At 41.4% G+C, this 15739-nt stretch overlaps 1 protein-coding gene and 1 non-coding gene across 2 annotated transcripts; one reads left to right on the top strand and one right to left on the bottom strand.

Moving 5' to 3' along the window:
- Nucleotides 1-1416: 1416 nt before the first annotated feature.
- Nucleotides 1417-1489, bottom strand: Trnak-cuu (transfer RNA lysine (anticodon CUU)). The gene has a single exon. It is a non-coding gene; the product is annotated as a tRNA-Lys (tRNA).
- Nucleotides 1490-10853: 9364 nt separating this feature from the next.
- On the top strand, nucleotides 10854-14720 carry LOC126285080 (uncharacterized). The gene is made up of 2 exons (XM_049984404.1): nucleotides 10854-11465; nucleotides 14676-14720. The coding sequence occupies exons 1-2, from the start codon at nucleotides 10854-10856 to the stop codon at nucleotides 14718-14720; spliced, it is 657 nt and encodes a 218-aa protein (XP_049840361.1).
- Nucleotides 14721-15739: the final 1019 nt, after the last annotated feature.

Raw genomic sequence — 15739 nt, forward strand, 5'->3', positions numbered from 1 at the left:
TTCTGCAAGGTTCCGGGATCCTGTACGGTATACCGTTTCAGAGTTTCAAAGCTGTGCACAAAATGCTGCAGAACGAAAGATTCAATCTGGAAAGTGTTCACAAATATAGTTGAGAGGGACACCAGTACGATTATGATGTTGTGCAGGTTTACCTTGGAATGTGATTGAAACGGGTTTGATTTGGCCAAGAACGCCACAACATGAGTATTACGAAAACAGAGCTGTCGTAGGTTCTGAATCTGGTCACTTACACCGGTATCCTGTTAGAACTATAACGCTTTCAGTAATCACTTTTTAACTTCTGGATCTCACGATGACTTTTAAGCCGTCCGTCTCTTGAGTATTTGATGTTGTACTACATCCTCTCCCAATACGGCCACATATCAAATGCTTGCATTTCGTTCTTCAGGTTTTTTGTGATCCATGTTTCAGTTACACAAATTCCTGATGTGCATTTCAGCAACTTTCTCATTTTCGTACCATTACATCTGCATTAGCGCTCTGTTTACTGAGGAAAGCTTTCAGTTTTGCCAGTTTACTTCTGATACTCGCTTCGGCTATCCAATGTAATCTTGCTTCTTAGACAGAATTCTTTAATTTTTTTTTTATTGCAGAGGCGTTTCCAGTTTGCATGTTGAGTAAGTGAGCATTCCTCTTTCTACTACCCTTTATCGCCGTCTTTGCCTTGTTCATCTTTAATCCATATTTCGTGCTAATCATATTGACCATCCCTTTCAATCAGTATTAAAAAGCTTCCTTATAGCTGCTTGTAACTTTAATATTTTGAGCAAATTTAATAATTTTTCTTGCTGATGTAACAGTTTATTCCGCCTGAAAACACAAACGTCACTTATCAAGTTGACTCTGTTGATACCTAGTTACCATTGAAAGTAAGTCCACTGTCAACAGATTTTTTTTTTCCTAAGTGGGAGGTTAGCACATTATTACTGCGGCAGGAATGAAAATTCGGTTTCCTGTTATTCAGTATGGTAAGCCGCATGAAACGTTGCAAAAAGCAGTGAAGGCGCGTAAAGTACACAATTCAAAATGAGTTATGGTTGCACTTTAAAAGAGCTACAAAATTTGTATGAAGTGAAGAACTGCGTTCATCGTAAGTATTGGGCCATAGAAAGTAGGAAGGTATGTGGGATGTTTCCCAATATAAAAAGAACACTGTGTGATGATGCTGCTTAGAGGTACGTCACTACGTTTCCAGACTGCTACTAGCGAGAGCAAGGTGGCAGCATTGCTTCTGGGTCAGACGTAACGCTAACGGTTCTTGCCAAGCGGTCCAGCTGGCAAACCGTCCTGTATGAAATCAATGCAGTAACTTTCTCTGCTCAGCGCGTCATACCTTCAGCGAACCACTGTGGTCAAGCGCTGATAAAAGCACATTTGTAACTTTTAAAAATATCACGCCCAACGTGGGGCTCGAACCCACGACCCTGAGATTAAGAGTCTCATGCTCTACCGACTGAGCTAGCCGGGCGCACTCAGTAACGTATTCATGTAGTACTGACACAGCAGTACCTATGGGACTTTAGGGTCTACGACACAGTAAGTAACAATTTAGACAAACTTATAACGTATGGGCGAACGGGACGTCATTGACAGTAAAGGCTAACTTGAGGGTTCGGTAGCTCATAAATCTACATCCTGAAAAAACGAGAATAGAATATGTGATTTATAAATCCGCTTCGATGCAAACATTTCATTACCCATTTATCGGTACCAGTTTTCAAGATAATTTGCCATCATCAGCGGCCTTTTATTCTTTTCCTCTGTCTTTCCCTTGTATCTCACATCATTGTTATTATGCTGTGCTTCCTTATACAGCATGCCATGTGTTATCTCGACTTACTCTACGATTTGTTTGAAAACAAACTGAGACCAGAAGACAACACTGGACGCAAATAATGTCAAGACCTATAACGAATAGAAAAAGAAAAATATAAAAAAACACTGATGATTGCAACATTATCGCAAAAACTTGCTTCAATATTCTTGAGTGAAACAACTTTGGTAGTCACAAACCGATCAGAAGAAGAGAGAAACACGTTATCTTGCACCTTCGTGCGTACAGATGATCAAGTTGTTACTAGGTAGCAAATTCTACAAGAATTATATTAATTACATATGATTATAGAACGATTTAATCTTTGTGCAATTCCCAGGATCTTTATCAGAAATACGCAATCAAACAAAGCAACACAATGAACAAATACCTAAATCAATTATTCTCCATTATCTCTGCGTGGAAAGGATCACGGTAGAGAAGAGGTTGTAAGATGGTAACTTAAATGCATCAAAGGTAGTGGGATGTAGTCGAATACCTCATTTAGGTGATGGTAACAGAATTAGACTAGGAAATGAGACACTGAATGTAATAGGTGAGTTTTGCTATTTGGGCGGCAAAGTAACTTATGAACAGATGATGTAGTGAGGATATAAAATGCAGACTGACTGGTTCAAATGGCTCTGAGCACTCGGGGGCTTAACATCTGAGGTCATCAGTCCCCTAAAACTTATAACTACTTAAACCTAACTAACCTAAGGTCATCCATGCCCGAGGCAGGATTCGAACCTGCGATCATAGTGCTCGCGCGCTTCCAGACTGAAGCGCCTAGAACCGCTCGGCCACAGCAGCCGGCACCTTTCTTTGTTGGAAAAAAAAATTGTTAAGATGTAACATAGATTTAAGGGTTGGAAGCTTTTTTCTGAAGGTATCTTCCTTGAGTGTAACCACGTATGGAAGTGAAACATGGACAATGAACAGTTTAGTCATGAAGAGCACATAGGCTTTTGAAATTTGGTGTTACAGTATAATGCTGAAAATTAGATGGGTAGACTGCATAGTTAATGTGGAGGTACTGAACAGAAATGAGAAGACAAGAAATTTGTGGCACAACTTGACTAAAAGGAGGGACCGGTTGACAGGGCACATTCCGATTACTAGAGGGGGTGAGGACTAAAAGTCTTAGAGGGAAGCCAAAAGATGAATATAGTAAGCTGGTTAAAAAAGATGCATGTTGCAGTTGTTATTTAGAGATGAAGAGGCTTTCACAGGATAGAGTAGTATGGAGAGCTGTATCTAGTCAGCCAAAACAACAAAACCGGCGCAACTGTGTAGAATTATGATAATAACCTATGCAAAAAAAAGTCGGTGTAACACAACGCAAAATCCAACTAGAACATATCTACCACAATGTGACGTTTGATAGTAAACATCTTGCATCCATCTGAAGTGTCACTACAAAGGCACAACTGACACCCAAGGGACATGTTTTGTCATGAGCAGTTTATGTGGCTTATGAAAATGTGTTATGCAGGAATCTATTCAGCCAACAACATAAACAACAGCTCAGCTTTAATTCACCTATAAAGGAGCCTGCAGAAAGTTATCCAACAGGAGACAAAATCGATAAAATTGTCATTTTAAATTAACTGATTAGGTGCTTTCGAAAACGTGTTGGTTCCAGAACTAAATATAACAGAACAAGGCGAAAAGCATTGCATGTCAAAAGACTGATGGTTTCTAACTCATTACTTTGATACCTGAAAGGTGTGTATTTCATTACTACATGCAAAGTACATCTTTTTGCATTATCAAATCTGTCGACATATGCCGTCTCTTATGTAGCTATCTAGAATTATCTCTCCAGATGATTAAATCTTGCGTATCTAACGAACCAGAAAATAATGCTACAGCCTGCTCACAAAAGATTTTTTTTTACGTACACTAACACTCAAAATTACAAATTTGAAATACAAAGAAATCCTAGAATTTAAGAAACACGATGAATAAGTCCCCTGATTAATAGTCTTCGAAGTGGAAAAATAGGAAATACGAGTTATGTGAAAGGAAAAACGATGTTTCTAGCTCCCTGGAGAAGCTATTTAAAGAGAACTTCCTACTTTTCTATTCTATGTTTTTAAAGAAAATACTACGTTGCCATTGAACCGGGTGTGCGAGTTTATCCGGTTAAATACCTACATAAAATTTCGTAACTTTAAATGCGAATATTTTAGGTTAGGCTTTACAGTGACTGTTATTGATATCGAATGAAACAACAAGTTTACTGTTGCGAGTGACTGGTATCACTGAACGTGTTGTTTCATTCCACATTAAAAAAAAAGTAAGAAGCTCTCTTCATATGACAGGACTTCCTGAGACAGAACACTGTTTTCCCTTGCACATGCTCGTAATCTTTGATGATAGTTTCCTGGAGCTTTTCTCCATTTAACAAGGTCACCATGTGTGTGTGTGTGTGTGTGTGTGTGTGTGTGTGTGTGTGTGTGTGTGTCGCTCTCGCTATGTCGTTGCCTCTTGTAATCCTTGAACGACCTTCTTTGGTCCACCTATCATCCATCCACTTGCATATTCACTCTTTGTAAAAAAGATGAAAATTGTAAACTTGGACGGGCGATGGATGAATGGGTGACGCTGGCAAGGATAATAAAGAGGGGACATGGCGATACCAGGGCGTAAAGTCTACGCGAAGTTCATTACATGTCGTCAGTTGAACAGTAACTATGCCCCGCAGTCAAGCGCATGAACAATATACGCAGGTAACATTTGAGGGAGGACGCTAAGTTGAGATGAAAGAAGCCGGTTAGAGTAACTGGCAAATCGCTCGCCATTGGAATAGGAGCGATGACACCATTCGACGATGTTGGCAGGAATGGGGGAACCATGGTCGAACACAGCATCATGAAGGTAGCGATCGACCTAGAGAGCTGACAGAACCCAAGTACCGAGCAATGGTCAGAGAGGCACTCAGAGCTCAGAATTCATCATTGTCATCGATCCGTCATGCTTCAGTGGCTACAAGGACCACTAAAAGGCGGCTCACAGAAAGGGGGATCTCAGGTGTGCCTTGTGCCCTTTACTACAGACCTCTTCACACCTACATGACCGATTGCAATGGTGTCGGGTACAGTCAACCAGGAATCTCATTGATTGTAGTAGAATTATCTTCAGTGTTAAGTCCCGCTCCGAACTGATCCCCGATGACAGGAAAAGACGTGCCCGGACACAGAGGGATCATTTGACTGTCGCCTGCCATACGGCCAACAACCAGGTGTGATGGTCTGGGATGCCATTTTATTTCATAGCAGGTGTCCTTTGTCATCCGCGGCATCCTTACAGCACAGCGGTAAACCGAAAATATTCCATGCCCCGTTTTGTTGTCCCTCATAAGCCTACCTGGTCTTACATTTCAGCAAGATAATGCTCACCCGCGCGCTGGTGGGGTTTCTTATGTTTGTCTTTGCACTCGTCAAACTAGTCCGGCCAGCAAGATCGCAGTGTCTCTCCCGAAATGCGAACGTATGGAGTGTTGTGGGTACGGCCCTCCAACAAGCTCGGCATTTTGATGATCTAACGCGCCAAGTGGGTATAATTTGGCACGATATCCCTCAGAAGCACATTCAATAACTCCATAAATTAATACCCTGCATGAGGGTCAGAGATGGACCAAGGCGTTAGTAAATGTGTCGAGCTCGTTCTCTTGAATAAATTAACCAAATTTGACATCAATCATTTGTTTGCGAGGACATGTACATCTCATCTATCGATTTCCGTTGCATTTGGATAAATCCTTCGTGTCGCATCGCTTTTTCTTGGAATGTAATTGTGTCCCACTCATCTCCATTTGACTTTCCTTACAGTCTCCTAATAGTTAGTTCAGCGAACTTCAGTTTTTGAATGGTTTGTACTTTGGAAAGCCACATCTCAGCGCCATAAGGTAAAATCTGTAATGCAGACAGGCTGCAAGCTATTTCACGCATATCGCGCTCAATTTTACTAACATTATGTAATTTACCATAACTCTATAGGTCATTTTTAATCTCTTATTCATTTCTTCTGCTGACCATCACAGCCGCAGTTACTGTCATGAACTGGCCTAGTTACATCTAATGGAGTACTGGATTTACAGTGTGGCGTTATCAGCAGAATTATTATTCTCTTACTGCACTCCTCTCCTCTACACTACATTATTACCTCCATATGGACATACAGATACAACCCATTCGAAACCTGCGTCCACTTCGTAGATTCCGCTTCCTAAAAACTATTAGAGGAATAACGGCCTTTCTGGGGGTCACTATAACGTGTGCCCTACGTTGTGTAAACAAGCAGTGTTGGGGTACTCGCAGCTTGGGCCGAACTGTTCAATGTGTCCTTAATCAGTCTCATAGGCGTCAGCCAAAATTTATCCGAGGAAAGGCGACGACAAGATTGGGTGAGTTTGAAAACAGATTGTGGCTCTAGAACCAAATTTGAGAAGAAGTACACTAATTCCATATCAAGTCATTACTCGGTAGCATGACACAAAACCTGCTCTCACAGCTTTATGGCTGCCAGTATATCCCTCCTATCTTCCATGTTTAGACTGCCGAAGACAGAGGTACTGGAGGAAGTGACCTGTGAGGGTAGCTCGTGAGTCCGTACTTGGGTAGCTCTATCGGTAAAGTACTTATCCCCGAAAGGCAAAGGGCTGAGTCTCAGTGCGAAATAAAGTTCTTGTCCACTAAGAAGTTTCAAATCAGCGCACTTATCTTTATTGCTATCAATATCCTCAAAGGATATGTGACATACGGGAGGTAAAACAGTGTTTATAACTGCCTGGGGAAGTCCGCTTCAGGGTGAAAGACGTTCTGGTGAAAGTTTTATCGTGGGTTCTCAGAAGAATTCTCAGAGTGCTAGAGTATATTAATTGCATCAGTTTGGCAAACCACTATCTTTTTATAGCGACTTGCGCGGGTTTCAAGACTGGGCGACGTCTACAAAGACTTCCGTGTTCCGAGCAACGAATTTTCTTATGGCTCTGTTGCTGCATCAAGGCCAGCCTTGTTAGTTCCGCCTTTGTTTGGCAGTCGGGTGGCGCAGAGACCTTCTGCTGCCGAGACACTGAACATTGGTAATCCTTCGCGTACAGCAGCATGCCAGATGCGGATATCGTTACAGTCTCCTTGAGTGATAGCCTTAGAAAGGACTGCATAACTAGTTGTGTTTGATTATCATCCAACAGCTAAGAACGTTTACTTAACAAAGGTTGCCTAGTGAGAAGAAACATACTGTAGCTCATTTTTTGTTGTTTCCGTTTTTATCTCCATTACGAAGACTGGTTTGACGCAGCTCTCCACGCTAGTGTCTTCTGTGCTAGCCTCCATTTCTACATAACGAACGCAACATACATTTATTTGAACTTACGTATTTCATTCAACACTGTCTTCTGCTACAGTTTTTATCCCCATACTTCTATTACCACATTAACAATTCCTTGATATCTCTGGCCGTGTCCCATTAACCGATCCCTTCTTTTATTCAAATATTTCCAAATATTTTTTCCAGTTCGATTCAGCATCTCTTCATTAATGATTCCGTCCATCTATTTCTCAACGTTTTCTTGCAGCACCAAATTTCAAAAGCTACTGTCCTGTTCGGGAACTATTTACCATCCACATTTCATTTTCGCACAAAGCTACGCTCCACTCAAAGACCACAAGGAAGAACTTCGTACCGCTAATTTATATACATGTGTAAGGTTCTCATATGTTTTCTACTACTGTATATAATTCAGCTTTACTGTACTGGGACAAACATCAATGATTGCACTGTACGAGTAGTGAATACGATCCTTGACTATTTAGTTTGATCTGTGGTTGACGTGCTAGTCAGCTGTGTAGCGCTGGGGTATTCTTATTTGAGGCTTTAAAGCGAACAGTTGAGTTTTTCAGAGAATGTGATTTATTTTTGTGAATCTTGGAGTAGATCTCTTTTATACTTCATTTGGAGACGGAAACTCATTTATACAACTTTCTCGTTCTTTATACTAATGGAGAAGATTTTGGATGAGTGTTAAAGGTAACGAAGGCGTGCAAAAGAATGAAAAGTTAGTTTGTCAGAACTATTAATTTATGGAAATCTTTGTCCCTCAGGTAACTAGTAACTTTTATGATTAGTGTTAATTTAATGTCCGTTTTTCCATCATGTCGCAATTAACTAAGTTGGTTGAAATGCTTGTTTCTGGAATGAGATAGTTTTGCAAATGTTTGAGTCATCTTATGTCGTGCAGTCTTTTTGTCAATAATCAGAGTTTGATATCTCAAGAACGACTTTCTTTAAAGTAAAGTCGATCTTCATGATTCACATTAAAGTTTTTAATATTTTGTGATGTGTGCATTGCAATTTACAATACACGAAGGCACAGATTGCTTCTGTCAACTAAAAAGAAATTAGTTGTGAGTACTTTTATTTTTCTTTACCTGCTGCATTTGCTGATTTATACACTCCTGGAAATTGAAATAAGAACACCGTGAATTCATTGTCCCAGGAAGGGGAAACTTTATTGACACATTCCTGGGGTCAGATACATCACATGATCACACTGACAGAACCACAGGCACATAGACACAGGCAACAGAGCATGCACAATGTCGGCACTAGTACATTGTTTATCCACCTTTCGCAGCAATGCAGGCTGCTATTCTCCCATGGAAACGATCGTAGAGATGCTGGATGTAGTCCTGTGGAACGGCTTGCCATGCCATTTCCACCTGGCGCCTCACTTGGACCAGCGTTCGTGCTGGACGTGCAGACCGCGTGAGACGACACTTCATCCAGTCCCAAACATGCTCAATGGGGGACAGATCCGGAGATCTTGCTGGCCAGGGTAGTTGACTTACACCTCCTAGAGCACGTTGGGTGGCACGGATTACATGCGGACATGCATTGACCTGTTGGAACAACAAGTTCCCTTGTCGGTCTAGGAATGGTAGAACGATGGGTTCGATGACGGTTTGGATGTACCGTGCACTATTCAGTGTCCCCTCGACGATCACCAGAGGTGTACGGCCAGTGTAGGAGATCGCTCCCCACACCATGATGCCGGGTGTTGGCCCTGTGTGCTTCGGTCGTGTGCAGTCCTGATTGTGGCGCTCACCTGCACGGCGCCAAACACGCATACGACCATCATTGGCACCAAGGCAGAAGCGACTCTCATTGCTGAAGACGACACGTCTCCATTCGTCCCTCCATTCACGCCTGTCGCGACACCACTGGAGGCGGGCTGCACGATGTTGGGGCGTGAGCGGAAGACGGCCTAACGGTGTGCGGGACAGTAGCCCAGCTTCATGGAGACGATTGCGAATGGTCCTCGCCGATACCCCAGGAGCAACAGTGTCCCTAATTTGCTGGGAAGTGGCGGTGCGGTCCCCTACGGCACTGCGTAGGATCCTACGGTCTTGGCGTGCATCCGTGCGTCGCTGCGGTCCGGTCCCAGGTCGACGGGCACGTGCACCTTCCGCCGACCACTGGCGACAACATCGATGTACTGTGGAGACCTCACGCCCCACGTGTTGAGCAATTCGGCGGTACGTCCACCCGGCGTCCCGCATGCCCACTATACGCCCTCGCTCAAAGTCCGTCAACTGCACATACGGTTCACGTCCACGCTGTCGCGGCATGCTACCAGTGTTAAAGACTGCGATGGAGCTCCGTGTGCCACGGAAAACTGGCTGACACTGACGGCGGCGGTGCACAAATGCTGCGCAGCTAGCGCCATTCGACGGCCAACACCGCGGTTCCTGGTGTGTCCGCTGTGCCGTGCGTGTGATCATTGCTTGTACAGCCCTCTCGCAGTGTCCGGAGCAAGTATGGTGGGTGTGACACACCGGTGTCAATGTGTTCTTTTTCCATTTCCAGGAGTGTATTTGCTTTCGGGAACGTCAGCACTCCAAACACAAAACAGTATGCTGAGGAAGATGAAAGTCACTTTCATTTCAGGACAGAACTAAACTTTCATTTCAGGACAGAACTAAACTTCCATTCTTGAGCAAACAGTGCGTAGCGCGGATAGCCAGGTGTAGTTCTAGTAAGCAGATTAATTTTCAGTGAACTGCGCTCGAAATTTTCGAAGTTATTTTCTTCAGAGTAGAGCAGTAACTCATTTTTTACGGATATTGCAAGTCAAACGAAACTGTTCAACGCGCAACACAGCGCCAACCGACAGTCAGTTGTGCTCAGCAATTTAATATATCTAAAGTACATGTTGCGTGGGCAGACCGTTTTTGGCCTCGACATTCATTTTACTCACATATGTTTTTACAGGAAGCTTACATATGTTATCGGTTATCTCCTTTTCAGAAACGCTTTCCTTGTTATTGCCGGTTGGCGATTTCATAACCCTCTCTACTTCGATCATTGGCAGTTATTTTTCTACCCAAAGAGCAAAATCGACTACCTGCAGTGTGTCATTTTATAGTTCTACTTGTATCACCACCTAGTTTATTTCGACTACACTCAGTTACCCTTGATTTGCTGCTGATGTTTATCTTATGACCTCTTTTCAACACACTATCTCCCGCTTTTGTACAGACCAAATATGTTATTGCATACGTAGACGCACAGACATAATCAAATATGATCTAGCGAATACGCATTTATAACGAATAGTAAAGAATGTGAGTTAAAACATATGAAATATAAGTATGATCTGCTGAACAGATGCATCTTTTCACGCTCAATCTAAATTTATGGCTTTAAATCTTCCGGATCTACTGTTCTTAAGCTTTAGATAGGTTTTAATACTGCCCAACATAACTTTTAGCTATCATTCAAATATAATTAGTAATACGATAAACCTAACATGGTCATGTATGGAGACATGGGAGTTGCCATACAGCTTTCATTTGCCGTTTGGGGTGTGGGGAAAACTATGATCTACCACATTTACATAATAAAAAGATATTAAACGCAGTAATAAGTAAACTACGTACCAATATGTGACTGCCACGTATGGCAGATAGAATACTGAGTTGTCATCCAGTACTTCGTTCATAAAAATGGCATGAAGTGTTCAGCAGGTGTTAATTTGCGTGGCGGTTATAAGAACACTCTCAAGAAGGAAGGAAGAAGGAAGGAAGGAAGGAAGAAGAAGGAAGGAAGGAAGGAAGAAGAAGGAAGGAAGGAAGGAAGAAGAAGGAAGGAAGAAGAAGGAAGGAAGAAGGAAGGAAGGAAGGAAGGAAGGAAGGAAGGAAGGAAGGAAGGAAGGAAGGAAGGAAGGAAGAAGGAAGGAAGGAAGGAAGAAGGAAGGAAGGAAGGAAGAAGGAAGGAAGGAAGGAAGAAGGAAGGAAGAAGAAGAAGGAAGAAGAAGAAGGAAGAAGAAGAAGGAAGAAGAAGGAGGAAGAAGAAGAAGGAAGAAGAAGAAGGAAGAAGAAGAAGGAAGAAGAAGAAGGAAGAAGAAGAAGGAAGAAGAAGAAGGAAGAAGAAGAAGGAAGAAGAAGAAGGAAGAAGAAGAAGGAAGAAGAAGGAAGAAGAAGAAGGAAGAAGAAGAAGGAAGAAGAAGAAGGAAGAAGAAGAAGGAAGAAGAAGAAGGAAGAAGAAGAAGGAAGAAGAAGAAGGAAGAAGAAGAAGGAAGAAGAAGAAGGAAGAAGAAGGAAGAAGGAAGAAGGAAAAAAATGCACCACGACGGAAATATCCGAATGGGATGGTAGATGTGACATTCATGTTCACGTAAACAAATGCTTACAATTTCAGTAAAAATGGCTGACTTATTCAACAGAAAGAGCTTCTGCATTGGGGAGAGATCCAGCGACCTTCCTGGTCAAAGTATGGTGCGGCAACCACGAAAACAAGCAGTAGAAGAAACTCTCGCCGTCTGCGGGCTGACATCTTGCTGAAATGTATACCCAGGATGGCTTGCCATGAAGAGCAACCAAACGGGACGTAGAATACCGTCTATGTACCGCTGTGCTGTAAGGCTGCCGCGAATCAGAACCAAAAGGGTCCTGCTATGAAATGAAATGGCACCCCAGACACTCGCTCCTGGATACCCGGCCTTACAGCGGGAGACAGCCAGCCTGGAACGCCGCCGCTGTCTGGTTCGTCTCTAGACACGTCTTGGCTGGTTATTGGCGATGATTTCCAAGTAGGACTCATTACTGAAAACAGTTCCATTCCAGTCGATGAGTTCCAAGTCGAAGACGTGTCTCGAGATGCCCTGGACTGCGGTTGGATACCAACCTAGCTGTCGCATGACTTACGGCCTGACGGACAGGAATAATGGCCATGGTGCCATTTCTTTTCATGGCAGGACCCCTTTGGTTGTCATCCGCATGCATACTTACAGCAAGTACAGAATATATTTCTCTACAAGAGAGCGTGCTCTATTGCAGTACGATATCTTGCACTTTGTTGTTTCAAGTGATATTTCACAAGTTCTCTACATTGTTTTACTGAACGGGAACAGTGATTTAGTAAGAATTACTAGCGTTTTATTGGGGGCTGGGAATGATAAAATGATTTTAACGGTGTTGGGGACTGTTCTAATTTATATCCGGCGATTTGTAATGGAGCTTCGACATGCTGATCTTCCTTTTTTTGCCCTACAACATGTTCATGGACGTTAATCCTTTATTTGTATACACTACAGACAGACAAAACGTAACTAGCACGTAGAGAAGGGAGGGTATCTGCACTTTTCGTAGTGGTTGCTTAGGAATCTTATGCCATTCCGTTTTCATGAACTGTGAAATTTCAGAGTCACATAGAGCTGACATCTGCTGCTGGGGCAGCGCTGAGAAAACGAATCACATTAGCCGCCACTTTCCGTGTGACACAGCCACTTTCTCTCGTGCTGTTGGTTTTAGTATGAGTCCAAGTCAACATCAACATCAGCCGCCTTGTCCCAGGACAGCGTAAAGGAACCACGAGGTCTGCCGCACAATCAACTCTTGTAGCCGTTTTTTCTGAGATCAGATTAATTTCATTTTACATGGTTTCACATTCTCAATATTTTAAAATGCTGTTAAATGACTTACATTGGAAATTAAAAAACATGAACAAACAATAACACTACACTCAACCATACATAGGATCCATGTATATTACACTAAACGACTTCGTAATAAGTTTTCACGTCAGTATCCAATTAAATATTACATACAAACATTAAAATGTAAAGCTTAGATGCTCATGACAAAATACAATGTTTCTACAATTTACAGAATAACAGTCAACAACTTTAGAACATAAGGTAAAATATAAATAAGTCAAAAATGCAATTTTTCAGAAAACACCACGAACGAAGGAAAACAGTTTTAATGCTTAGTTTAACTATCCTACATTACTACAGTTATGTGAATACTGAAGATTCCCTACACCTTTTTGCAGCTACATCACATTGTGCTCTTTTTGTGGTTTCGTAGGCTTTTTCTTCGGTACAAGAATTGATCTATTTTGATTTTAGAGTGATTATATTTTAACATTCACCAAAATGCCTGCGCCTTGCCAGAAATTTCAACTAAAGATTCACTGCACTCGCAGGTTATTTGATAGTGCTGTAATTCTAACATGTGTAAAATTAATTGAGTGGCCAAGTTTACAAATACTGGCTCATATTTGTGTGAAACAACAACCTGAAATGTTTGGTGGATATAGGTTACATTTCAATAGAGATTGGAGAGATGTATTTTAGAAACTGCTAAGGTAGCTCGCTTCTGATGGTAACAAAGGCAAGAGCTGAATGTCATCGAAAGGCTTTTACATGTCACACATGTTAACCTATTACACACCTTGCAGCTAAAAAACCAGCGTTAAATACAGTAACTTATCTATTACACGCGTCCATTTCTACTGTTCTGCTATAATTTCGTCAACTTCCACAGGAAGGAATGGATCAGTATTTGCAGTCTCTAAAAAGGATGGATTAATAACACAAATTATGTGTGGGACATTCAGACATTCTACTTTATTCGATAATAACTTTAACCAACTTGTAACCGCTATTTTCTTTCCGCTTCTACAACCTGCTGAAGTGAAACCCCATAATCACAGCTACTCATTCTTTATTTTTCAAATCTCTGTTCTATACATCTTTTCTGGAATGTCTCTAATATTACATAATGCAGTCCTGAATCGCTCATCAGGTGTTCACACAACTTTAATAATGTGACAGAGGAGTGTAAGGAAGCTGCAAATGTTTTCCACAGTTCTTAGAAGAATCTATCACTACCATATCATATCATCCCAAGTTTGCAGGCACGTACAGAATGGCTACAACTTCTTGACTCATGATACTTATGGCATTAGCATACGCATCCCTCTTTTTAAGATGGCAAACATTAACTGTTATCCTCTAATTTCTTATTCCTAAGCACTCCGTTGTGCCATTTCCATCACTCCCTACGAACGTTGATACAGCGACTACTGTTCTCTCATCAAACACAGGCACGAAGAGACTAATTTTTGCCTTCTTATACTATTTGGATAATAAAACTTTTAAGACAAGTTAGGAGCACGCTTAACAATATCTGGTTTTTACTTGTCATATACGTATCCATCAGATACGGTTGAAACTACATTGTTTTATCTTTTCACGTCAGATAGACGCTTAAGAAATGTATTACTCTCCTCACTGAATCAGGTATTTGTAATATTTTTCAGCAAGTGAACTGCATCAGAAAGCGTAATTTTTATTTTCATTTTATTTATTTATTTATTTATTTTTATTTATTTATTTACAGCTGTATGAGTTATGTAAGGATCAGTTTTCTTTAAACTGCATAATTTTCTATTTAACTTGACACTGTCATCAGTAATGATACACACAGCATTATAACTAATAAAGCATTCTTATGATATTAAACTTCAGCATCTGACTTTTTCACAGGAACTTGATGAGAACATTACATCGTGTAATGCTACCCTCATTTAAGTGTTCAGTGACACGCAGATAAAAGGCTATACAAGTTTTACTAACGCGAAAAAACACAAGGAAAGCAAACAAAATGGAATGAACAACGGAAGTAAGTTACAGTTCCAAGGAGTAAGTAACAAACATTAACAAATTGCTCCTAGCGGCGACACAAACTGTGTAATACTCGTTTCACAACAATTCTCGCAAACGTGACCGCATAATCGGCTATCGTCTTTGTGACAAGGAAGAACATAAATATTTTTGCTCCTAGAGTCACTAGCAGCAATTTAAGCTGTCCTCTCCGGTTCCTGCCTAACCATTTACTCTGAAATCGCTAAATACTTATTTCATCCTTCGTTCTCAGATCAGATTGAATGTAAATAACATACAATATTGCGGAGCATACTTTCATTACATTCATAAGAGATTAACAGACCGTGTCAACAACGTAACCACGAAAAAAAATTGCATGCAGCGTGATTCGAACCAACAACTTTCAACTTCAGGAACACAACGTTATCCATTACGCTAACGCTTAACCACGTTACGTTTAATTCCGGTCTTGTGTATCACATCTTGAAGACTTGCATCGCTGAAGCGTTGTTATGTGACATTTAATGATAATGGAGATGTGTTTGAGATACATTTTCAGTGCTCTGTTTACGTCGATACACACTGCAAATTCTAAAACAAGTGTTTTTCATTCTTCAGAGCACGGCATTAACCGTCGATGAATCATTACATGGCATTTTATTATATCAATAATTATAATAAATCATCCCAAAAAAGAAGTGACTCTTTGTGAATCTCCGGTACGCGCATGAAATCTTGTGAGAGGCGCGTATCAAATGCTAACGATAGTCTATAGCCGATCAAGCGGTCATCGATAGTGTGACAAAATGTCACGTTTTCGGGAATCGTGAAACGAGCGTTATCTATACTAACTTGACGGTTAAAGCCACTCATTTGTCACCGCACAGTAATCAACTCGCGCTACAACTCCATCTCTGAATGGCGTGAACGGAGCTGACGCGACT

This window comes from Schistocerca gregaria, chromosome 8 (genome assembly GCF_023897955.1).
Source record: "Schistocerca gregaria isolate iqSchGreg1 chromosome 8, iqSchGreg1.2, whole genome shotgun sequence".
In the NCBI taxonomy this organism is placed as follows: domain Eukaryota; kingdom Metazoa; phylum Arthropoda; class Insecta; order Orthoptera; family Acrididae; genus Schistocerca; species Schistocerca gregaria.